The sequence below is a fragment of the Ischnura elegans genome, chromosome 10 (assembly GCF_921293095.1).
Source record: "Ischnura elegans chromosome 10, ioIscEleg1.1, whole genome shotgun sequence".
Classification (NCBI taxonomy): Eukaryota; Metazoa; Arthropoda; class Insecta; order Odonata; family Coenagrionidae; genus Ischnura; species Ischnura elegans.
In genome coordinates, this window is record NC_060255.1 from 45,488,728 (window position 1) to 45,514,613 (window position 25,886).

At 37.6% G+C, this 25,886-nt stretch overlaps 2 protein-coding genes across 4 annotated transcripts in view; one reads left to right on the plus strand and one right to left on the minus strand.

The window, feature by feature from the left end:
• Nucleotides 1-25,886, minus strand: part of LOC124166355 (leukocyte tyrosine kinase receptor-like) — a 550,686-nt gene that overhangs the window by 408,677 nt on the left and 116,123 nt on the right. The gene's annotated exons all lie outside the window — the stretch shown is intronic.
• Nucleotides 8,513-17,715, plus strand: LOC124166356. The gene is made up of 2 exons (XM_046543835.1): nt 8,513-11,452; nt 17,055-17,715. Exons 1-2 carry the CDS (start codon nt 11,054-11,056, stop codon nt 17,427-17,429), a joined length of 774 nt encoding a protein of 257 aa, XP_046399791.1. The 5' UTR covers nt 8,513-11,053; the 3' UTR covers nt 17,430-17,715.

A 25,886-nucleotide genomic window follows, 5' to 3' on the forward strand; every position in this document is an offset into this window, starting at 1 on the left:
TATTTTTGTTTTTTTTTCCGGGCGAAGAGTAAAAGGAGGTTGCGAGGAATGGGGTGAGGGGCATTTTGGAAGGGAAGAAAGATATGACGAGATGAATCGAGGGTAGGGGACTGAGGAGGAAATTTTTTCCCACAGATTGTTACCAGTGGTTCTTATCACATAAATTATTACAGAAAGGTTATTTCTGCCATTCTGTATATGCTCCGATAATATGGAACCTAAAGTGATAAATGTGGTATCATTTTAAACGTTAACTCACCGGCTTTTGACGTATAATACAATCTCAAACTCAAATTTCACTATTTACCCATTAATTTGACTTAAAAGTTTTAATTTTTCCATTTCTCAAGAGGTTTATATAATAATAAAAACATCAAATAGTTCATAAATAATATTTCTCATATATATTTTTTTTGGTCATTTTTTCGGTGCTTGCGAGGATGACAACGAGATATGAAAGGGGTGAGGGGCATTTTGGGAGGGAAGATATGACGAGATGGGTAGGGGACTGAGGAGTAAAGTTTTAGGGATAAGAGGGAAGAAGAGATAAGCAGGAGATGCAGGAAGGCATGCAGGAAAGGGGAGAGAGAGTTGAGGAAAAGAAGACAGAGAGACAGAGAGGGAAAGTGCGAGTGGGAGTAAGATAGGAAGATCAATACCTCACGGCGGCGGAGCACAATAACAGAGAGGAAAGGGAAGTGGAGGAGGTGGAGGGTGGAGGGAGTGCCAGGAAAGGAAGGAGGAAAACGGCAAAAAGAATGATGAACAGAGAAGAAAAAAAAGTACGCTGGGAAAAAGGGAATGGTGCGGAAAACGGGAAAATATATGCAAGAAATTTAATTTGAATGCTTGTAAACAATAGAAAGTTTAGAAATTTAATTAAAGAGGACGCGATCCTATGACTAATAACATTAGGAGGAAAACATGAGGCATATTTGGTCAAGTATCACGATTGTATTTCTGCAGGTGATGCCCCAAACAGACAATAGCCTCTGGAATCACATGAATGAGCAGTGTCACATAAAAGGGAGGAAAATATGAGGCATATTTGGTCAAGTATCACGATTGTATTTCTGCAGGTGATGCCCCAAACAGACAATAGCCTCTGGAATCACATGAATGAGCAGTTACACGTAAAAAAAAGAGGAAAATATGAGGCATATTTGGTCGTGCACAGTATTGCGATTAAATTATAAATATTTCTGAAAGTGGTCCCACCAACAGTCAATATGGTATTAGTTCCCCTGTCTATTTTTGGCCTCTGGGTATCATATTTTTAAATCAATCGTTCCAAAAAAAATATGAAAACCACCAACCAAGCCTGCACATGATATTTAGCTAAACATATATCAGAAAAGATTTTTTTAACAATTTTCTTTAAAGAGAAAAGTTAAAAAAATGTCTACTTTACAAAAATTTAAAAATTGATCCTATTTTCGTCCCCTAATAATAAATCATCTGGAAGAAGTTATTAGCAGTTTAAAAACAAGGTAATCGTAATAAATAAATGTTACAATATTTATTTATATATTTTAACGTCTCAATAAATTTTAACGTCAGGTATACTTAGCCCCTGGGGTCACCTAAAGCTCCAAGATTATTTAAGTATACCGGGACTAGCCACGGTGATACCTTATACGAAGTCATCCGCATTACATAAATTGTGCGAAAAATCCATAGAGGAAAAATCATTCGCCTTGACCGGGATTCGAACCCGGATCCCTCAATTTCCGGCAGAGTGCTTTAGCAAGCTAAGCTATAAAACTTGTCATAGGTATATTCCTCTCGATCGATCCTACTTCATATGTGACTTTTTAATCGTTTAAAGCAAAAGAAATCATTTGAATTTTTCGGGATGTATTAAGTAGAACGTGTTGAGCATTTAACTGAGTCACTATCTTAAAAACTTTTACCCCAGCATTATTTCGGATGTAATTCCTTCATACTTGATAAACGAGCAAAGGTAAAAAAAAATCTACTCTCTCTACCCTATGAATTCCAAGATGATAACGTCACTTTTGAAGTAATGATATATAGCATTAATTAGGGATTCCAGATTTGAAAATTCGCTTTTTTACGCAGTTTCTATTATCCCTGCCTACTAAAGCAGTGTTTCTCCTAGCTCACGGGTTTTAGTATCCCCTCCCCTCTCAGTACTCGCTCAATCCACACCCTCTAGACTTTTCCGTATCTTATCATCTCTCCTCGCACACCTTGTCTAGTGCTTTGACATTCCTCATCCTATCCGTCCACCTTACTTTCTCCATTCTCTTCCACAAACAAATTTCCAACAATTCTATTCTTTTCTCACCCTCCTTCCTCAACGTCCAATTTTCTGCAACATAAAGCGCTACACTCCAGATCAGACCTTTTCTTTTCTTCTTCACAAAACTTTTCTTCAATAAGTTACATAATGATCTTGCAACAAGCTCCTCCCTGTTTATGAACGCCTCCTATGCTTACGCAATTCTCTTCCTGATGTCTTAACTTAACCTGTCCGTTTACCTCTAATGTGCTGCCCAAATGGGTGAACTCATTAAACCGCTTAATTTTGTGACAATCATTGACAGTGGCGTAGCCAGGGGGTCCGGACCCCCCGAAATATAAAAACACAATCATTTTCCTTCAAAAAGAAAAAATATTGAAAAATCATGAATTTAAAAAATATTCCTATAACAAATGAAGTTTTTTCGATTATGAAAAGTGTTAAAATTAGTTTGAAACCCATTACTTAGTAACCTGATTTTCAAAAATTTCCCCCCCTGGTTTCGGACCCCCCCCCGAACGAAATTCCTTGCTACGCCACTGATCATTGAGCCCCAGATCCGATCGTGATGCTTTACAAAACCATACAGCCCGGGATTTCTAATGATTAAGGTATTCACTAATGGCAATGCTTGGCTAAAAATAAGAAATTTGCTGATTAATGCAAGGATTTACACGCGATTTTGACAAAAAAAATAACATAGTTTTTGCGTTTCGAGCAGCGACTTGCATTTCATCCACAGGGGATCTTCTGAATGCCGGTCTTCAAAATTTGACAAGTGTATATACACCCCATCCATGGTCAGGTTCCAACACGCGGGAACCAATCAGGTTACGCCTGACCATGGATATATACTTGTCAAATTTTGAAGAACGGCATTCAGAAGATCCCCTGTGGATGAAATGCAAGTCGCTGCTCAAAACGTCGGTAGACATGGAGAACATCAACCGGTGGAAAACCCGATAAACTTTTCCGTACCTGATACGCCGGGAAAACCTAATATCACACATAACATAATATTAGTTGCACCATAATAATCAAGATAAATATGGAACTTAGGCTTGCCTGCGGACTTACGACATAGGTATGAGCAAATGAATTTTTTAATTGAAGTCAAAGTTTATCAAACTCAGGGTACATTATAACATGGAAATGGCGCCACCGTTCAATGCAAAAGCTGAAAATAATGTTAAAATAAGGAATGTGTTAGCCATTTTAAGGGTACCCTTATTTTGACTTGAAATCTCTATGAATATTGCCAAGAACCGAGAAAAGAAAAAATAATAGCGTTAAATAAGCAGTCCGGGGAACTTAGCGTGAGACTATAGTTTTTAAACGCCATTAGCGGTGCTCTAAGAAAACATTAGCGAGAAACCTAGAAAAGTTAACGGGGGAAATATCGCGACCGAGCGCGACATATTTGGAACGCGCAGTACCGAAGTAATTTTTTTCGCGAGCTGTTCATCGGTGTTTTTTTTTAACAAACCATGGGTCATGGAAGATGGCATATCAGAATGTAAAATGTTATGGATATTAAACGGAATGGAGAACTTAACTCCGGAAGAGATATCTATGCAGCTAAGAAATAGATAATTTTTATGTAACGCGTTTCGGATAGTTCATTGCAAGTTCTTCAACAGAAATATGGCGGCTGCATTTGGCAGATTCTTCTTCAAGTTATTACTTTACGTTTTCGCTGCTACTTAAAAATTAAAATATAATAAATAAACAATCTTTATACCACGCAGTTTCCTAATACTATTTGAAGAAACCTACATAGTTATAAACATGTTCTTTTCCTTCCAGAGGAATAATGTGGGTGAGGATTCGGTAGAAGAGACTTAATTGAGAGTGAGATTGGCAGGCAACATTAATATCTAAACTTAATTAGCACCCTCGATTTATTCTCCAAGCGATGAAAAGTTTATTTTTCTAATTTCAGATGCTTCTTATACTTTTTGGATATAGCGTGTTTTTTATTTCATTTATTTTATATTTATTTTCTACCTAGCAGCGGTGAAAAATGTAATCAACAAGATCACTGAAATAAATCACTGCCAAAAAAATTACAGCTACCGCCATCTATTGAAAGTTTTAAAACTATTTCCTCTTACGCAAATTTAATTAATTAGATCACAATGGAATTTGTTCAAATTTATCCTTATTTGAACAGTAAAAGCATTGAAATCTTCCTCATACGTTTAGCAATTTTAAACAAGCGAGTATGAGGTCAAGTACCATCGCGATGATAACGATGCATCGTTATTCACCACACTACTATGACGTACTGTGATAGTGCATAAAAGCGGGTGATGATAAGTTCATGAATAATGAAGTGGGTAATTAGTAGGTGAAAGCGTCCATTTTTTCGCAAATTTCAGGCACGTAAATTCGATAGGTAAATAGCAACAATGACTTCGGTAGAAATGATATCGAATACTTATATTCTAGCTTTAGCAATGCTTGACCAATGGCCTTGTGATTAGAGACATAATTTACCCAAATAATTGTCTACCACCCGAAAAAATATTGAATTTCGAAAATATTTTATTTCATAAGAGATAAGCACTGATAAATCTTCCTCAAACGTAGAGAAATCAATTTTAGATCATGCTTGACAATGTGTACCCAACAAATATATCATTAAAGGATGGATGGATATATCAATAAAGAATTTGAATCTTACGAGTATTCACGGAAAATGGTCAAAAATGCTTTTAAAAAGGTCACATTTTCACTGAAAAAAATCTAAGGGTAAAGAGATGAAGAACATCATGACTACGTTACCACGTGCTTGCGTTTCAGCCTCCTCGTTAATATACTTGAGATACTCTCCTATAGATAAGCACGCGGGTTAATGGACTTACCTGGAAAGAAAAAGAGAACAATTATTACTGCAGGAACAATATGAACAAAAATCATCGTATATAGAAGTTTAACGAACATTAACACATTCACTGCTGGGCTACATTTCTTTAGCCTCCCCGATGGCTGAAATGTTTTATTTCTTAAATATTCTCTTTTTGATATATCGAAACTATATCTAAATACTTTTTTGCATTTTGGACATTTTTTATAAAATAAAACGACTTGCGACACAGTGTCGACTGCCGCCGTACGAAAGCCCCTAGAATAGGCTGTGCTTATGCAGTCCCGCAACACACGGGAATTCCTGCTTGTTGACATTCGCTATGACATACTGTATTTTTGACAGGTTTTGTATTTATCCAGTTTCCTAAGAATTTGTATACGGGCTCAATAGTTATAGATTATTTTAGTGCTAGTCATTTTTATGCTTGCGCAAGCATTCGAAAGTGGCGAACGATTATGTGTGCGTAGATCACCGCCAAAAGCGCGTAATAGATTTTTGGGCACACGCAAAATATATCTCATATAACAACAGGAATACACCAGTGTATCGCTTTAAAATAGTTAATCTAGGTTACTCGCACACACTTAACCAAATAAAACTTAGTACATGAAATATAAATTATTGAAAAAGCGTAAAATGTAAAAAATCCATTTCCTCGGTTGGATTTTCCAAATAATGTTACTTAGTCAGATTCTCTCTTTATTCATGTCAGATCAATAAGTTATGTTTGCTGTAAACTAAAGATATATAGTTAAGATCCAAATCAATTTTACAGTAACATTACACATTTTTACCATCCATTACTTTTGGACATTGAAACCAAGTATACTTTCCCGAAACATAAATATTTATTTCACCATCCTTATGAACACTTTCTTACAAGAGACAAATGTATAATTATAAATTACAAATAGGTAAGATGTTTTTTACAAAGAGGAATATGTAAAAATATCAGTACAGTCTTTCATTTATAGCCATGAAATCGTGCAAAACAGCTTTCAAGACATAATCCTGGTTTGCCTGGACATAGATCGCAGTAATAGCTCGACTCTATCCGCATATTTGCATTTTTACAGATGATACATCTCTTTCTTATTTTTCTTTTTTTTTCATTCCGGGGAACTTTCGAAATATGGATGTTTTTTGACTTGGGACCTTCTGCCCATGATTCTGGAGGTGGGCGATGTTGATAAATCAGTGATTGAATCACACTATCCCGAAATTGCAAGAGAGTCAATTTTTCATTATTGCTGAAAATATTATACAGTATAAAGGCATTGTTAAGTATAACATGGAATATGTGAACGCCAACTTTGGCATACCAGCGAAGAGTTTTTCTTTCACAGGGGTAGTATGCTAATAATTGGTCACATCTGTCGACCCCTCCCATAAACTCGTTATATTTTAGGACAGCCTCAGGTTTTTGAGTAACCTTACAAGAGCGGGATTTGTGTTCAGACATACGGGCGCCAAACTATGAGGACACAATTAGAACGTCACGTTTGTCCCGCCGTTTGAGAACACAGATGCCATAATTAGAGTAAGTTGCTTTTACATTACCAGGCTTCAACTTTTTTTTGCACTAAATCTGATTGGTTACCTTTCCGGTTCGCCTTCAAAGTTCCTGTTACGTATGTTTTACGATCAAGACAGTAAGCTGTTAGACCAACCCCAGAATAATAGTTATCCATATATATTGCATGGCCTACATCTAAGTGATCTTTTATAAGGTGTTTCACGACCTTTTCAACACAGCCCGGTCCACCTACTACCTTATCAGCCGAAGCCGAGCTAAAACAGTACATGTACTTTTTTAATATCTCCAGAGTTATTGATTAAATGGTATTATCATTATGAATTATATTACCCTGGGATATGTATTGACCGAATGAATTCCATGCAATATGCTATTTGTGGCTCTAGCGAAAAAGATATTTTCATCGGTTACTTTCAGCAGCGTGTAAACACTTCAGTAAACGTTATTCTCTGAAAAACATCAATTAACCTTGATAAGAACAGGGTTTAATATGTGTTCCTAACATACTTTACCATTAAAATAGTAGGTCTCGAAGTCAACTCGGACAGCTGACGTCAAACTGTTTAAATTTTCACCCATTCATGACATGAATTTCATCTATTTCATACGGGTGGCACAAGCGCAGCGTTGCGCTTATGGTTGAGAGCAAGCTCATCATAAAATACTTTTGGCATTAGGTCCAATATTATGCCCGTGCAGAATACCTACTTTTTAACTAACCAAAAATTAGACATGAGTAGGGCTCCTTGAGTTTCGCGAATAATTATTTATTTTGCTTCCTATTTTTTTTCGATTTTTAAATTACGGCGCGGAAATGTGGACACTTCAGGAGGAGGAGAGAAGACCGGAGGCGTTCGAGATGTTAGTACGGATGTGAAGAAAGGAGAAGATGAAGTGAAAGAAAAGGAGGGGGAACGACAAAGTGCTGGACATGGTGGGTGAGGAGAGGGAGCTTCTAGATGAGATACGAAGGAGTCGGAAGGTTTGGATGGAGAGAGTACTGAGCGGGGAGAGGATGTCGAAAGCAGTGTTAGAGGGTAGAATGTTAGGTACACGAGGGATTGGAAGGAAGAGAATAGGATTTTTAGATAGAACTAAAGGAAGTAGGCCTTATACAAATTGAAAAGGGACATCTATGGAGGGAGTGGAGGCTGCCAGAATACTTTTTTTAGTATCTACTCCATGGAAACCAACCTTAATCGGTAGAATACCTTAAAGAGGAAAATTAATTCCTGATTTTACATCATTATGTACGATCCAATTAGTGATTTTGGATTGTGGCTGGACCAGTGGTGTAATGGTGCCCGAACAACATTCCGGCACCGGTTAAGAAGAGACATAATCGTCAAATAGTAATAATAATTCTGAGCAAAAATAACATCTTATCCAGGTTTTAAATATTGATCGAACAAATGCATATACATTTCAAAATATGAAGACATAACTTGTAAGAAAAAAAACATACACAGTAGTATTTCACTTCTAATAGAAGTTGAGGAAAGTGTGTTTAGGCACTGCTAATTTTGCCATGATACCACTGGTCTGGACCTACATTCAAATACTGCACTCAACATTGAGAACCCTAAAATTCTCATTCTTAATAAAGGAGACAGAGTCATGAGTCGATATAGATGTCCGCGATTCCACGTATAGATGGCCGAAGAATACCAGACACACATATTTAGCGAGGGAAATACTTGAGCAGATTTAAAAAAAACTATTCACCACGCCATAAATTTACTCTGGAGAGCGCTGAGATAAGCACTCCTAAGATTTATGTCATCAAGAGGGACATTTTATTTCGCCGTTGACATTGGTTTCATTCAGCGTCACCCCATAGTTCCTCTCGCTTAGTTTCAGTACCCAGTTACACCACCAAGAAATAGCGAAGCAAGGATGTCTGCTCTCAAAACGATATTTGTATTGCTCTCCAAGATCATCAATTTCATCGGGAAGCTGGATGGTCACCCTGGCGAGGGAATCGACGAGTTAATAGTTAACTACACGCACGGGAATTACATCTTCAAGCTGGCCCACGAAAACGTCCAGAACAGTTCCTGGTCTTCGGCATCCTATCTTTCTCCCGAGAAAGGAAGCATATATTGCACCAACGTAGAATTTCCTTCCGAGGACGCTATCTGTGCCTTCAATGTCACCTTATCACGTGGCGTGTATTTGCCAGGCTTGAGACTCGTTACCATCAAGGAAGACGAAGTTTGCCTCTCTTCATTCGACAACGCCGAACCAGGTTCCGCAAACACTCACCTGACTTTCTTATATTCCTCTACTAAGTGTGAATCCGTAGCAAGTACGTCGGTGATAGATCTTTCTAGCAAGAAAACAGCCGAAAATTCAACTACGCTAGACGCGAACAGCACCCAAGCCGTCCTCGGCCCCCGTAGAATTTTCAACATGACGGATGTCCAGAGTCTGACTTTGAAATTTTCGCATGGAGCAGATTTTGTGATAAATGTCATTTACAACAGGGGAAAACAAGAGAATAATGCTACCAGTGTCTCCACCGGAAGTTCGGACATGCCGGTGAAGTTCCTGAGGCAGACAGATATGTTTCTCAAAAGGGCAATAATGGGAAAGATGGTTTATCAAGATCTAGACTGCCGATTAGACACAAGACATCGATGCCGAATGTTTCATGGTTAAGGCCGATATAGTAGGTGTTAGTTTGTCCCGTATGAGTAAAGATAAGAGGGTGGCTGACGTCGCTACCTTGGTACCAAAAAACTAGTATCTACAATCTCCATGCCAACATACCCCGAGCGCCACAATAGTAGTATTAGTAATATTTTGTCACGTGACTTCTACATGATAGCCGAAATAGTGCACTATTACGACTTAATTCCCGGTATTTATACCGGTTACAGGGCCAGGTGCCGGTGTGTAGGTATACCACCTCTTCAGTGTGATTAATTGTGCGTATGAAAAGCACTGAGGGGACACTTGGTTTAACAAGTGTAAGGGACTGGTGTTACCTTTCTAGTGTAAGTGAAATGAAAGAGGATAGGCTACCAGTGAGCGCGTGCGATACACACTAAATCTGAATGAACTAAACCTAACCGGCAACTTATGTCGAAAATTGTCCCATTGAATAAAAAACAATTACATCATTGAATGCCACATTTTTTGGAATTTTTAAGTTTTTCCTGTACATTTTGGTGCCAAGAGAAATCACGCAAGGGAAGCTCAAGCTCAGAAACCGATCATTGGTGAGTTAAGTTTAAAATATTTTAATAGATTGTAAGTTTTTCAATTAGATTTCATTTAGAATATTTCCTCTCAGTCTCATCGATGATTGAATTCCTCACGTCACTTGATAGGCATGATGGATACAGGCGTTTAAAGACGAGGATGGTGATAGCCTTCGTAGATTGCCCGCAGCGCGGCGTTGAGCTCATAGTGATCCATTTATTCTCAATGTATATTTGCAATTAATTACTAGCACCCACGAAGAATAGTATTAAAAAGATATGAATTTGATAGGTTAAAATCATTGAGAATATACATTTTGGTTCAAAACCCTGATTATAGCTCATTTTTCAGTAAAATTCGGATCATTCTGTCGCAAGAGGTTCGCGCGTGGTGACATTTATGAACAAGTTTAAATGCGGGGTAAACGACATTATATTTAGTGGTTAATTGGAGTACCTTACGTGGCAATATTCGTGGTTTCATGGCTAGTACTGTCATTGGGATACTTCTCTCCATCTTCTCCGAATTACTTGACCTGAGAGAACAGAAGCCTGGTTCACGAATTAAAATCGATTGCTATGATAGCACCTCAAAATCGATATATCGGTAGCATTATCAGTAAGGAAGTGTTCAAAGAGTGCGAAAACGCTTCGTGATTGCGATAATGAAAAACAAAGGAAATCCCGGAAGCGAGAAATAAATATTTTCATGTCGTCTTGTTTCCGAGGAAATAGCGTATCAATAAAATAAATTCCACCCAGATGAGCAGGAAAGGAGTATCTGTACATAAATTTAAAAATTCGGTGGGTTGAAAACTGATTGAGTCTAATTTCTGTCCATTAACTCTTGAGGCGGTTTCAGCACTGCCGAGAGAGATGAGAAGAAATATTAAAAATAGGTCACGTTCTCAGAGAAAGATATCAGAAGGTCAGTTACAAAGAGGTCAAGTTGGAGGTCGCATATTCTCTGCATACGAAAGTCCTCTCGCTTTCGAGATAGTGAAATTTTGTAAACGGGAAAGGACTTTGTATGGACTTTTTTGTGTGTGAATTTGAAACATTCGGGCCCAAGCTAAACGGTCGGATATTATTTTCCACGCCACCATCGCGTACAGTCCAGATTTTGACGAAAGAGAAGCACCTAGTCACGTTTTCAGCGAGTGAGGAAAATCATGTCGCCCAGCGTGGTCTTTGTAGTCACCTTACAGGCAGCGTTCCTATTCGGGGCAGCAACTACATCTCAGCCCGGTGCACTGGATGACACGACAACCCGAAGTAGCGCACCTAACGTCACGTACATCTTCAAGGTGGACTTGGGCGGGGGAAGCGTTGGTAGTCCGTCATCTCACACAGCTTGGTCCCCTCCGATGTCCCTTGTGCCGAGGCAACGGAATCTACTCTGTACCGACGCTGAGCTTCCATCGAGCGGATATGCTTTCTGCGCGCACACAGTCAACTACACCGAATCCGTTACGTGGACTGGTTTGATCCTGGCGTACGAACTAGACGACGTGGGCTGCATCGCCTCCTTCGCCGATTACAGCAGAGTTCCTCCTACCGATATTCGGAAGGTGAGATTAATCTATAACTTAATTACATTCTATTTCCTACCAATTTAAATCATACTCTCTCCACTGGTTTCAAGATTTCTGTGCTATTTGCTAACAGTAAGGGATACAGAAAAAAACTCAAGCGAGGGGCGCAAAAGATTTGCCTTTACTTTTATCGTGATAAAAAATAATCAAGTCGCAGGCAGAGTATTAGACAAATTCAAGTAAAGTGATTATACACATATACATAAGAAAATGCCATCTTATGATATAAAAAAGTTACAATTAAGGTTCTGCAATGTTTGGCAATACGGGCGGACCCGCAAGGGAAGGAGCACCCCCCATCTCTATCTGCCACTATTTGCTAAGGAATCCTTCCTAAGGAACCCTTAAAAATGACACGGAAGTGCTGCAATAAGAGTTTGGGATGCAATGGAAATTGCAGGCGCTGGTTTTATAAAGATTGCATTTCAATGATTTCAGTCACGTATAACTCCTCTGCCAATGATGTCAATAAATTGTGGTAATACGAAAAAGTGGACAATGAAACTTACTCAACACTCACCAGTCGGGAAAATAAAAGATACTGAGGAAAAGTTACAAGTACATTTTTTATTAGCAAGATAGACATCCACAAAGTGACACCTGAAGTTTTCTATCTCATTAGTTCCTTCCAATATTTCAATCAATGTCACTTAATTATTTTTTCCTAATTTCTTGCGAAAAAAACGTGCGAAAAAAACGATTTGGGGGCGGGGGAACCTGGCCCATACACCGATCGGGGTAACCTATTTACGCGCTCAAAATAGGCAAATTCTGGCTTGAGAGTCGCAGTTATGTTGTTTATGTTAATATGTCTATTTTTCCGTACCTGCAAGAATGGTCTGAATGGACTTTGTGTTTACGTCAATGTATTCTGACAACCTAATTATAACCATAATGCCTGTCTTACAATGTAGGACCAGTACTATTTAGATCTATTATATTACTATAGCTATGATCCTATGTTACTATGAAATGCCTAAACAATGAATTACTTCTAATGCGCTCCTATGTTACAGCCGACTTTTTTATTTTTACTCACAAATTCATTGCAACTACAATTAACCTTTGTCAGCATGTACTTGCATCACCAAATACAAAAGTTTTACCTCGGTATTTTTCCTGAGAAAAAACTTTGCATACTTGAATTGATGGTAAATTTTGCCAAGAGTATACTGAGCATGTTAAAAATATTTCAAGATTAATTTTTGTGTTCTGAACTATTGAACTAAGCATGCTTCAGGAAAAAACACAACCGGCTAAATGGGAGTGATGCGTACTCTACGTAAATCCTAAGGAGAGTTCAAGAGTTATGCTATGTTATATGAGATTTACGTTATTTTTGACCCCTCCCCCACCAAAAATCACATAACAAATACTTAACACAAATGCTTGTCTATGTTTTCAATTTGTTGAAATACTACCCTCCCATACTTTTTTACGTCAGAGTTTTAAATATTTTACACACCTTTATATAGAGAAAACTAGATATTGTGTACTAATTTTTAAAGGTTTTTACAGCAAAGTCACATGAGTGCTGCAAAAAAGAGTACTATGTTTGAAGTATCTATCAGTAAATGATTATTATTATTATTTATATTTTACTAAGTGAAAAGGCCTGGTCACACGGTACATTAACATGTACGAGTCAATGTCTGTTTGTGTGAATAAATTTTGTGGCCCGGAACGGAACATATACAAATGCATGAATCAAATTGTAAAAGGCTCTATTTTCTGCTCATGCGTTCGCACAAGATGGGTGGTTACACAGTGCATTCTCGTGTTCATTTACGCATTCGTATATTTACACTTTAACTTGCACGTTTCCAAGTAAGCCTCCGCGGATATTATGACTGTAGGCAGCGATTCTTCCGGTTTTCCTTCCGCGTTTATTCATTTTACTGCATAATATTTCGCCAACGTTTCAGTTGGCTCCCTCAGGTCCACTGAGGTGACGATGCAGAAATTTGGCCGTCTTTATATATACCCTTTTCGGCGTCTATTTTGTGGAGGTGTGCCCTGATTGGTCGAGATCTTTGAAAACCCTTTTCCACCCGCTGGCGAGAGTGTAGCCGTCTTCACGGATGAAGGTCTTGGGTGTTTTGGCGATTTCAATTAATTTCAAATTGGCGATTTACTAGCACATATTTATGCATCGTGTAACCAGACGTCAGACTGTAAACGCTCTGAATATTACTGATAACTTCAGGCTTGACTTGTAAAACCTCTTCATATTGGAAATAAGGGAAAAAAAACTTTGTAAGGTTCGCTGTTATCTATATATATAAAAGAAAGTCGAAAATCGTGTTAGTTAGAACACTTATAACTCGAGAACGGCTGCACCGATTTCAATGAGATTTGGTTCTCTGGATTCGTCACAGGCGGGGTTAACATATAGGCTATTAAAAAAAGGATAATTTCACACAAAAAATTCATCTCTTTCCTATGGACATGCATTTAGGAGTTATAGTAACACAACAATTGATAAGTCGGTCAAAACTACAAATTAAATAATTTGTTTTGTTTTTACCACTTTAATAACTGAATTTAGTAACAATATAACATTTTAATTACTAAATATATTCAAAATATTAATTAAATTGAAATTACATTTTTTAAATTTAATTCGAGCTGATTGTAAGCCCAGCCGTGGCCCAGCTCGAGTTGACACTTCACTACCGTGTTAGTAAACAAATCTCCAAGCAATTGTTGACAAACGGTAATGTCCGTGTTCCTGTCGAGGAATCGAGTAGTTTGCTCATCAACAAAGAGTTCCAGAATATGATTGATCACCAAAAGAATCAAAGATGGTTGATTTAGCGAGCAAGAACGAAGATGTGGATGACTAAAACGAGGTAAATTCAAATAGTTCGTACTCTGCATGGATTCGAATCTTTTAAACGTGTAACAAACGAAGACGAAATCACCAACTATCTATCTGAATATTTTAAGTCCTTGGACGTACCTGGCTTACCAAGGCACGATTTACAGAAAAATGTAGTTTCTGTGCTCATGATCTTTCGAAGCCTAAACCAACCATAACTATCCAACAGAACGTGTTTGATCATTAAAAAAATTGGTGATGAATGTGATTCACGCAACTTTACTCAAAGGAAAATTCAAAGGTTAGGAAGTCCTCATTCCGTAGATTCCATGATCTCAACTCATATGCCCTTTTGAGCTAAAACGTATTCAATTTACAATTCGTGTTGCATTCGTGATAACGATTAAAAAATCGCATGGTCATTCTTTCAGTTTTTGTGTTGTTTGTGCTCATGTGCTAATGAAAACCCATGATTTTCTCATGGTCAATTTAGCGTGCTATGTTCACGAGTCGATAAACCATCCTCTGTATTTCTTCCTTCGCTTCAAGTGCGTAGCTAGGATAGGGGGTTTTGGGCGCAGCTAATACCACGGGTCTGTAGGGTATAGAAAACTCGCTAAGGTAAGCGGGAAGTGTGGGGGCACTTCCCTCAGACATTTTTGGAGATAAATGGTTCAAAATAGTGGGTATTGCGGCTGTGTGAATAGTTAAATATGTTTTGTTTGTTAGTCCCCCTAATATTAATAACAAATTCTTTCATTAAAAAATTCTCTAAGCTCTTGGGGGGGGGGGGGGGGTTATCCCCCAAAACCTCCCCTCGCTGCGTCACTGCTTTGCTTCGCTATATTTATTTAGCTTCATCCGCTTCATCTTGCGCCTGATAACAAAACAAAAACTGTTGTTTCTCAGAAGGTGCTTGACGCAAGACATTAAACCCGAATGTGTAGGGCTCACCGTGGTGCGTTTACGCATGCAGTACGTTTACGCAGTGCATTTTTTCCAAACAGAGATACTAAAACTGGCGCGCCTTAAGTCATTTAATGCGAATGCTGCTTCATAGGGGCTTTTCTTGCACGATTTTGAGCATCAGTCAAGCGTCGGACTGGGGTCGTGTCAACCTGCCCCCTGAATGGGCCAAGTGTATGCAACAGACTTGGACCTAAAAACATTTTTTTACAGCTAATAACGCAAATAGCCAACAACTGAATGCGTATAATTTTTATTTCATGAACTGCTTTATTAAACCACAATGCCCAAAATTTCTTAAGCTAAAACGTAAGAAAATTTGTTGAAAAAATCCGCGTAAACGTGCTCCGATTCACCCTATGTAGATTCAATAAAGAAAATGTCTTTCTGACAAGCAATTTTGGTACTCATTTACGTAGTTTTATTGAATTTGTACCCTTATTTTATTATAATAAATTAAACATGATTAAAAACGATACAGCCGCTCCTGATTTATAAATGGTGTAAGTAAACTGTAAGTTCATTGATTGTTAGGCGGTACGAAGTTCGCCGGGTCAGCTAGTATTAATATAGGCACGACCCATTCGTACCACCCATGACGACGACATTCGTAACGTAGTTCCATCTTCAGGTGCCGGGACCAGAAAATGTAACAACGTAACGAAACCCGGGTCGTGCCCATATTAACATAACAGTGAACCTTAAAAAGTTTTATTCCTTTATTTCCGCTCTGAATATTATCTGAGCGTTCTGTGAGCTCAACTCAACCATTCGTCCTTTCTTAACAATAGAGATAGAGCTTTAACTTAAACAATGCTATGAGCCCCCCTCCCGCCCCACCAATCAGCAATAGTAATCATCATCATTAGTCAACAATCCTAAGATTGGTTTGACGCAGCTCTCCATTTCTCTCTCCTATCCGCTAATCTCTTCATAGCTACATATTTATTCTCTTTTGCATCCTTTTTAACCTGTCCTATATAACTCATTCGGGGCCGTCCCTTGCCCTTTTTCCCTTCCACTTGTCCTTCAACGATTGTCTTCATCAGACCATCGTGCCTCAAAATGTTGCTAACTAAGTTGTCCCTTCTTCTGTTTAATGTTTTTAGGAGGCTTCTCTTTTCTCCTACTCTCCTTAGCACTTCCTGGTTACTCACACGGTCAATCCATTTTATCTTCATCATTCTTCGGTAGCACCATATTTCTAATGCTTCCACTCTTGACTTCTCTGCTGCTGTCAACGTCCAAGCCTCGCTTCCATAGAGAAACATACTCCATATGTAGCATCTGATGAATTGTTTCCTTACTTCTATGCTGGTATTTTCAGCTGTAAGAAGATTCTTCTTCTTGTAGAAAGCCCTCTTCGCGTGCGCTATTCTACTGTGTATTTCTTTCTTGCTCCGTCCATCGCTGGTAATTCGGCTTCCCAGGTAAGAGAACTCGTTCACCTCTTCAAGCTTATGCTTTCCAAGGTTGATGTTTGTTTTAGCCTCCTCTCTTTTGCTGCAAACTAATATCTTATCTTCTTTTTGTTGATTTTTTGATATAGTAAAATACTCGTAATAAAAGCAATAGTAAAAAACTCGTAAATTACCCCCCCCCCCCCCCCGCCATAGGGGTGCTTATTTAACCCTTTCGCTGCTGTGAACGTAACGTACGTTCACAGTACGTTACGTTCACAACAGATTTCGCAGCATGTGACGGGTAGGTTTCCGGAGGGCGGGCCGCAGCGAAAGGGTTAATACTTGAACGTCATCTCTTAATTTTAATTTATCTTTTGTACACCAAAAGGTCGAGTTCTCCCTCACCGCAGTCAAGTGCTACTCCACGGCCCAGCACGGCCAGCTAACACCGTTCGGAGTCATCGACGTTCGCAACGCCCTACACGACGGTACCATTCCGGAATTGAGTGACCGCGCTTCGAGAAGCTTACGAATCAAGGACGCGGCCTACGCCGTATTGGAGGGGACGAGGGACCAAGATCTGCGGACAGTAGTGAGGTTCACGAACGATTCTCCAGTACAGGGGACAGAAGAGGATGTGCTACCCGCTGGTCAGGTGGAGTGGTCAAGAGTGTCTCCAAGACGGCGTATAATTGTTGGGAGAAACTTCGGAGAGAATGAAAACTGCATGTTTGACTCCAGGGGACGCTGCCGGCTCCGATGATTACAAAGAAGTGAAGAATAAACATTACAAAAAAGCATTTCTCCCACTCGACCAGCCTTTTTTTTCTCTTTCTTTCCTCGATCCTGGCGTTTTGTATACAATTCATCCACGTTTCAATTATTCCCTCTCATTATTTAGTTTATAAATTCTCATTCGTCCCTTAATTCAAAAATACTATTAAATCAATAGTATTAAATTATCCTGTACATAGCAGAATGTTTTGAAATTTTGCGATCAATAAGAAATAATTTATCGAGAATAAATATATTTTCTTTTGCACTGATAATGCGGTGTTTTATTGATTCTGGTACCCTAAAGCTTAACACTAGCCGATATTTAAAAATAACGTTTAAATCTTATGTTCATAATACGCATTATATGAGACTATTGCTAACGTTGTACACTTAAAACTTTATTCCAGAGCGAGTAACTGACTTTTCAGTACATTTAAAGAACATTTTATGTTGCATCGTCACAATTCGACTAACATATACCATTAGGTAAGTATCCAACCCGAACCGAATCGTAGCCTAGAAAGTTTGACCAAATTTATTTTTCACCCGACTCTTCTGTTTTACTCATAAGTGTTGAAAAAGGGAAGATTTGTACCGTAAGGTTATCGTTTACATCTTCGAGGAGTCTAATACATGCAATTCATCCCTAACTTTCTAAGCCCATTGGGTAAACTCAAAAACTAATATTGGGTTAAAATACACTGAGTTAAAAAGCAATATTCAAACAACGAGGAAACAGAAAATACCTTTCCTCTTCTTATAAAAATATTCAATTTTAACTAAGTGTTTCAGGAAAAGAGACCCGGTTACCCATTTTCATTGAAATTCGCAGAACAAGGAAAATAGACAAGTTCTATCAGAAGTAATCAGAACTATATCTACTGCTGAAATCTAGCTTCACGTATTCAATCAATAGTTTAATTCCGCGAAAGGTTTTTAAGAATAAATGAAATAAATGGTCAACAAGCAAGCCCCTGTTAAAATATATATTGATATTACTTTTATGAAATCCGGTTTGATTAATGATTTCATAACAATCTACTTCTATTATTGAACTCAATATTGTGCGTGTTTCCGATAAAACCAATCACTGAAATTCAGTGAAAACTTATCATTGTGGCTTCGTTTTGGTTCGTATTGCAATCGCAGATATAAGTTGAATTCGAGGACTACTACGATTCCATTGAAATAACGGAAAAGATGGCTCTAGGTAATGAAACTTGATTGCTTGGGAAAACCTTTTGGAGGCATTCGCGGTGAGGAAAATGCTTCAACAGAATATTTTTTCGAAATTTCTTCCATTAGATTGCCTATTTTCATTGAAAAATGCAGAGTTTTTAACGATGGACATCCTGGTGAATGTGTCTAAAACTATTGTGCTGAACACATCTTTACGCATTCACGCTGCACTTGAATTTTTAGAAGGAATAGCTTAAGTAACAGATAAGAATAAAATGCCCAAAGGCTTAAAAACGACCATAAGGATAAATTCACAAGAACTGGTGATTAATTCAAGGACAATTGCCTTTCGGGCATATGCTCAAGCCACCATGCATTCCGTATCCCAAAAATTTCGCGGATTTTTCTAAGGAAGCGAAATGTTTTTTAATAATTCCCTCGATGTCCATTCCTGACGCAAGGAGTGAGCCCTTATATACTCGTCAATGTTTCAGACGATTTACTATTTCACAAATTTTTAGCATATACCTCGATTTCCTCACACATCCCGTAACACATTCAAACGGTTCTATGGGGTACGGGATATTAATACTTAACATTTCACTTCCAAACAAAAACAGCACGATTTGCAGCCATCATTTTCCAGTAGGGGGAGGGTTTCCAGGGAGGGATATCTATTAAATGTTTTAATTAGATTTACATTCACCGCATTTACTGAATTATTTTTGAAGGTGTCATTGATGCAACCGAGTTAATTTGTTCAGGCGGGAAACTCAAAGAACATTCTTGATTTGTGTCATCACTGCAGTTAAGATTCTCTAAAACCACGTTTCTTCAAGAGCTTTGATGGTATCATTTGCGTCAAATTCAAATTAGGACACATATTTCGAAATGTAATATGATACAACTACATATAATGAAATTTGACATTCTCACTTTAGATTTTATCTATTCCTTAAATTTATTGGCAACTCTGACGAGCAATAGCATTAGAAGAGCATAATGACAAGGATCTATTCCAACCCATATCTAACTTATTCATTAATTTGAGTATCCCACGCAGGGCTTTTCGATGAAAATTTTCGGGGCTATTTGATCACCCAATGATTAGCTCAGGGCACTATCCCACCTTAATAAATTTCACTATGATAATTTGTAAACTATCAAATATTTGGAAAAAGTTCTGCAATTTGAGTATTTTACATGAAGCAACGTATTTGTATTTTCCCCGGTTAAGACTTTCATGAGTTTTTCACGACACTCAGTCTCAAGAAGCACCCATGGGGTCATTCTCCCATAATCGCACAAAATTATGTCCGTGGACTGCCATAATATGACCCAAAATTTTAAAATCAAAACTAAACTGGCATATTATTTTTTATGTCCTGTGCATGGTATTAACAAGCTTTACTAAATTACTTATAGTAAAATCTATTATAAAAAAGGTAAAACAATATAAACATTCTAAAATAGTCTTTTTGGGCTACTTTTATTTCATAAAATTTATTATAAAATTTAAAAAAAATTGTCCTATCCAAAAAAGCAATTTCCGTGGACACACAGGAAAAAGGGGGAATTATTCATAGGAGATGGTGGCAGCCCTGAATAACCATAGTTTAGAGAAGAATATTTTCATCTATATTGGGTTATTTTAGTTTATACTTGGTTTAGTGAATGTTTTAACGCTGGCAGGGAAATTTTAGTGCAGTTTTTTGAAAGATTCAGGAACATCAGTCATGTCCGTGGGCAAGTAAAAATTAGTAAAAGTAAGTTGTTTTACTAATTACAATTGAGATATCTTTCACAACCATAAGATGCAAGTTCAATGTAATAAGGACAGTTTCCTAACTTATTATCAGTCCCAACTATAGATAACTTAATTTAGAGAAAATCGTTATAGGCGTGGACATTACGTACGTGAAATCTACCGTCCATGGACACATCGGATAGTAACGGACATGATGATACACTATGACTAGTCACAAAATGTCCGATGACAATTAAAATTTTAAAAACTTTTCCTCGTGAGTAAACACAATATTCCTCTTTTGCTGTGTCCATGGACCGCAAAAAAATTCAAATTAAAAAATAGTGTAAATAATAGTGACGATCTCTGCCACTTACGTCATTAAATTGTATGATTGACAAATTTTCATTACACAATTTTGGTTCTTATATAAACGAAAATTATTTTTTTTATTTTGCCTACTGAAAATGTACGTTTATGGAGATTAAACGTGATACAAATCGTTTGTTCCACGAACTATTTCGACCTTGTCAGCAACAGAATGATTCTGAAATGGTAACAATAGCCCCAATCTACCCAACAGGAAACCCTGCATTTGCCTAACTCAAAGGATTAATGTAAAGGTCAATTATCAATAAGATTAAGACTTGGCGATATCTCTTGTAATAGTTTTATCTCTCTTTTTAAGACGACATCATGCAGAGAAAATGGCAAAGGAAGGACAAGATGGAAATGAAAGAGGTCAAGATTCGGAGGAAGCCTTCCAAGAAGCGACGCAATCGGAAGGAGGAAAGAAAATGCTTGATGTGAGATAACCATTGGCGGATCTGGCAAAAACAGTTATGCATTTAGAAAGGGCAGCTTCGGAGAGAGTGACATTATTCAGATAGAGGGAAATGGGATAAAATGAAATGTAGAAAAAAATTAATAATAACACAAACGTCAAGGCCAACAATGAGCTCCTTGGCGTGACTCTCGAACATATTTTTTTCAGCGTCGGGATTTTTCCTGACCTTGGATCCATGTTTCACTGCACCAAAGAGAACTTCAACAAGCGTTTAGGAGTTAATCACACAGGTAAATACCATTATCGTCCACCACAAAACGATTCGGTAGAATCAATAAGATAAGTATAGAATTATAAAAAATAGAAATAATAAATTAATCATTGCGAACACTACCAATCAAGAGGGATATATGTAGCAGGTACAGATAAAGATTTGAATTTCAAAACTTAAATACGAAGCTCTAATAGCATAACACTTGTTAGATAATTGTGAATCGCCTCGCATCTGAATGGGTACCCTCAAAATAATGGTTTTTAAATGATAGCGTTTTCCTATACTTCCGTACGTACGAAGATAAAAAACAACCGATAAAACTGCAAATCCATAAATCTATTTTAACTTATTATAGCAGGAATAAGTGACTCGAAAACTTCTGAATGGAAGTATTATCCTTTTTTATTGACCCCTTCTTCCTATTCGAGAAGTTGCAAATATGCCAAGGTAAAGGAAAATATTTCCAGCTGAAATAAGATTGCTTGGGTTACTAAATCCATCATTCAAAAATTTTGAAGGTACAAATTACGGACATTAGTAGACGTATACATGAGGAGTGAATTGGGTAGTGGGTTTGAACAGGGAGATCTAGAATGATCTTGATGGGGTATGAAAAGGAAAACTTCGAATACTGAGGAAAGAAAGCACACGGATAAGGTAGGGTTATTATGGTACCTTAATGTCATTTTTTGCTTATGAAAAGAATAAATACAAATCTTAAAATAACAAGGATTGAATAGGTAAAAAGTATTTTAATGGCACCATTTTGGGCATATGTACGTGCTACAGTAAACTTTAAATAGGTACCTCACGATATTACTTCTTGTAATTCGATAATGAATGTTGAATTCCAAATAAAAATGTACTATGAAGTAAAAATGCGCAACAGTGGGTTTAAAAGCTAAAAAGATTAATTCAAATATACTTTTACGGGATATTCTGCACTATAAGTATCCATATTGTACTTTTGACATATTTTTAGACGCCATCTAAAAATTATACACAATCCATAGGGAAAGAAAAATTAAATCAATTAGGTTGAATTGAGGGGAAAAGGAAAAACGTATAGATAGGAAAACATTATAAATGCAATCCTATGTGTACCTATCGATAGTTAGTTTCCCAACTCGTAGCGGTAACAATGCTTCCATCATTACTGATGAATGCAATACTGAATGTTGGAAGGAAAAGGGCGAGAATGTTAAGCTTCATTTTCGTAGTGACAACGCTGTTAATAGCGGCACGTATGTAATAGCTATGCTTTGCATAGCAGAGTAATTTAACAAACATGGTAAATTTAGTTAAACTTCCATTGTCCTGAACAAAGCTGAACTACCTACTCTACGACGGCTGCGGTTTACGAAACGACAAATGAATGTCAAACCTCATTGTTGTCCCAGGATTACTCGGGCCACTGACGTCGCACTCCTTGTCGAAGGGGTAAATAAATTCGGCTCCGGTCGATTTATGCATGCCAGACACGATGTTCCGCCCCTCATGTTATGCCATCCACGTCAATTCATCGCGACAGTTTGCTAAGGGGGTTTTCAAGCCGTCGTCAACTGTCAGGGAAGGCCCTTCATCGGTCGTTATCAACCCTCGACTATAATGGGGTGCGAGCAGCTCAAGTAGAAACAGTTAAGAACGAAATGGAGGTGATTTAATTCATTTCCAGACTCTATTTAATAGAAAATTACCTGCCCTACAAATTAGTATTCTATTCGAAAATTATACTCCAATTTCTCCGCGGCGCGGCAGTTTGATTATGCCAGTAAATAGCTAAAATTTAAAATAGAATTTCAAGAGAATCTAATGATTTCTATAAAATTTACAGGAATGTCAGCGGCGGATACAGAGAGGGGCTCAAGGGGGCTACAGCCTCCCACCTTAGGTATCGAATTTACTATAGAAAAATGTTTATGTAGCTTCAATAATTATTATTTAAGTATTCTACCTATTTAGGTAGATTTCAATGAGTACTTATTGTTAGAAGTTCTGGCAGCCATACTTTCCTTCGTGCATTTCCCTTTTTAATTCACAATAAGGCTTACAACTTGCATAAAACTTTTTTTTTTCATTTTATCCAAAAATCCTTTTATCTTCCTGCCCATTCTACACTATTATATTCCATTTTCATTTATTTTTTCACAATAATGAATAAAAACGTAATGCATTACATAAACTTACTATGGGGTGAAATTAATAAAAATTTGCATAAATTTTTACTTTAAAAACTTAATTCCTAGGAAAATTAGTAATGGGACAACCTCAAAGTGTTGTTAAAAGCCTCAAAATTCTCAAAATGTTTCGTTACCTCCCAGAAGTAGTGAGATTATCCTCAAGACCCCCCTAATTTAATCCCCAACCTCTTGCCCTTATCTTGAATCCGCCCCTGAAGGATGTAGTGTTGCTAACGTGAAGTAGGCTAGTAGTATTCGGTTCATAATTAGCAACATAGAAAAAGAACGAATCATTATTTACAAGGACGCAGCACTCCCTTTTGAAATGGCCCTTCGCAATTACTCGCTTAAAACTTGCATAAAACTTTTCAGGGTGCATTGATTAAACCTTTTTTGACATCTGTTTGCACTTCAAATTTAAAAATGCTGCATCTGAGAACGTAATGAGGTGAAATGTCCAAATTTTGTGATGCAGGTAAATGTCGAAGACGAGAGTGAGCAATACGTCTTATTAAGCTGAAAGTGTGCGCTGATGACTATGATCGCCCAGGACGAAACCACTGGCGTGTGAAGCATACACTGTCAGAGGTAGGAATGCATTTCCTCCCCCGTTTGTATTAACAGCAATTGCTGAGCCACTGTTCATCTTCAGAAATTCGTATTAGGAGATGGGAGTGACGAGATGTTCTAACCAAATTTGAGTCCAGAATCTTTATTTGCTACGATATGCTCATTCAAATAGGCCACCAAGACGGAATAAATACACAAGAAGTCAAGAATCAAGAAAAGGAAAATTATCCACAGATTCAATGCCACGCACTTAGTTATCATGTAAAATTCCCAGATGTAATATTTTACACAAAATTTAACTACGCAACGTTGCCTAAAACAAAAAAATCAATTATAAATTAAACGGAAATTTATTCGTTCACATAAATGCAAAGAGGTTGCCTGGAAAGCAACTATTGTTCACAATCAAAGCCGAGTGAATCGGCATAGTTCGATTGAGTAACTACATGACACTAAACTATAACTTTTGGTGTAATAGAAAATGACGGAAGAAAAGAGTGTCATATATCCCACAATGGTTAGCTCTCGAATGACTGCCTCTGAGCTTGAGAATGAGGCAGTTTTTAGAGTATGGCTCAGTCATAAGGTTGTTGGACAGACAGTAATATATGTAAAGAGCGGCGCGTGTCATGCTGAATAACTAACTCCTTCGGTTAATACCCTGAAATAAGCTATTTACCTACCAGCCTACCATTTATTTCATATGGGAATTGCGCGAATAAAAAGGAGGACAGTACCTACTATTTGAATTGCTTAAACTGTTGCATCGAGCCCCAGTAGTTTGTAATTTAACAAGAAATAGTTCCATCACAATTGTATGAGCTGATAAAAATATTTCAATTTGCATGATTTCCCATACATTTAACTTGAGTGCAACTGCGGATATCCTACTCAAGATAGTCTCTGCGCGATTCCTTGACTACATTAAGGAGGAGGCATTCCATTATTAACCTATTTCCGCCTACTATGGCTGCATCCTGCTATTCTCAACACACGAAGCTCTGGAAGAATATCCATATTCCTCTTATGCCGTCGAACTGTCACAAAATTCTTGATGAATCTTTCAATAACATAATTCACATACTAGTTTATTTTTTAATCTGGTCGAAATAAAATCGAAACTTGAAGCTTGTACGTGGTGGATGGGCTCCATATTAGCAATAACAAATTGTCTTTTATTGCAATCGAAATCTGTCCACTGACTGAAAAGTCCACTGACGAAACGAGACGACAGAGAAACGGAAATTTAATATTTTCTGTAAATTCCATGTCTATTGTCCGTAAATTCCATGCCTATTGTCCGTAAATTCCATGCCTATTGTCCGTAAATTCCATGTCTATTATCTGTAAATTCCATGTCTATTATCTGTAAATTCCATGCCTACGGTCAGTAAATTCCATGCAAGTAAACAGGATGTGACACTGTGAGGAATATTTCAACTTTCCTTCATCCAAAAATGCGCTTGCCCTGAAGATTCATCCTTTATATATAGAGAACTCGTAGAAATTGGAGAACATGATAGGCTGGCCACGTGACCAATTAGTGAAGCCATATAGCTACGGGTAATTCTGAAGAAAAAAGTTGATGTATAACCAGGATATTTCACTAGATTACTAAAGACAACCAAAGGAGCATCGTACATGAACATCTTCGTAAACGCAAGCAGAAAGTTTTCTGGACGGAAATGGGATAAGAGTTCAGTACC

Excerpts from the sequence above, each read along its gene's own strand:
- LOC124166356 (XM_046543835.1), top strand. The coding sequence starts at position 11,054 with ATGTCGCCCAGCGTGGTCTTTGTAGTCACCTTACAGGCAGCGTTCCTA. Across the intron at positions 11,453-17,054 it reads CTCCTACCGATATTCGGAAG|GTCGAGTTCTCCCTCACCGC; the intron begins GTGAGATTAATC and ends GTACACCAAAAG.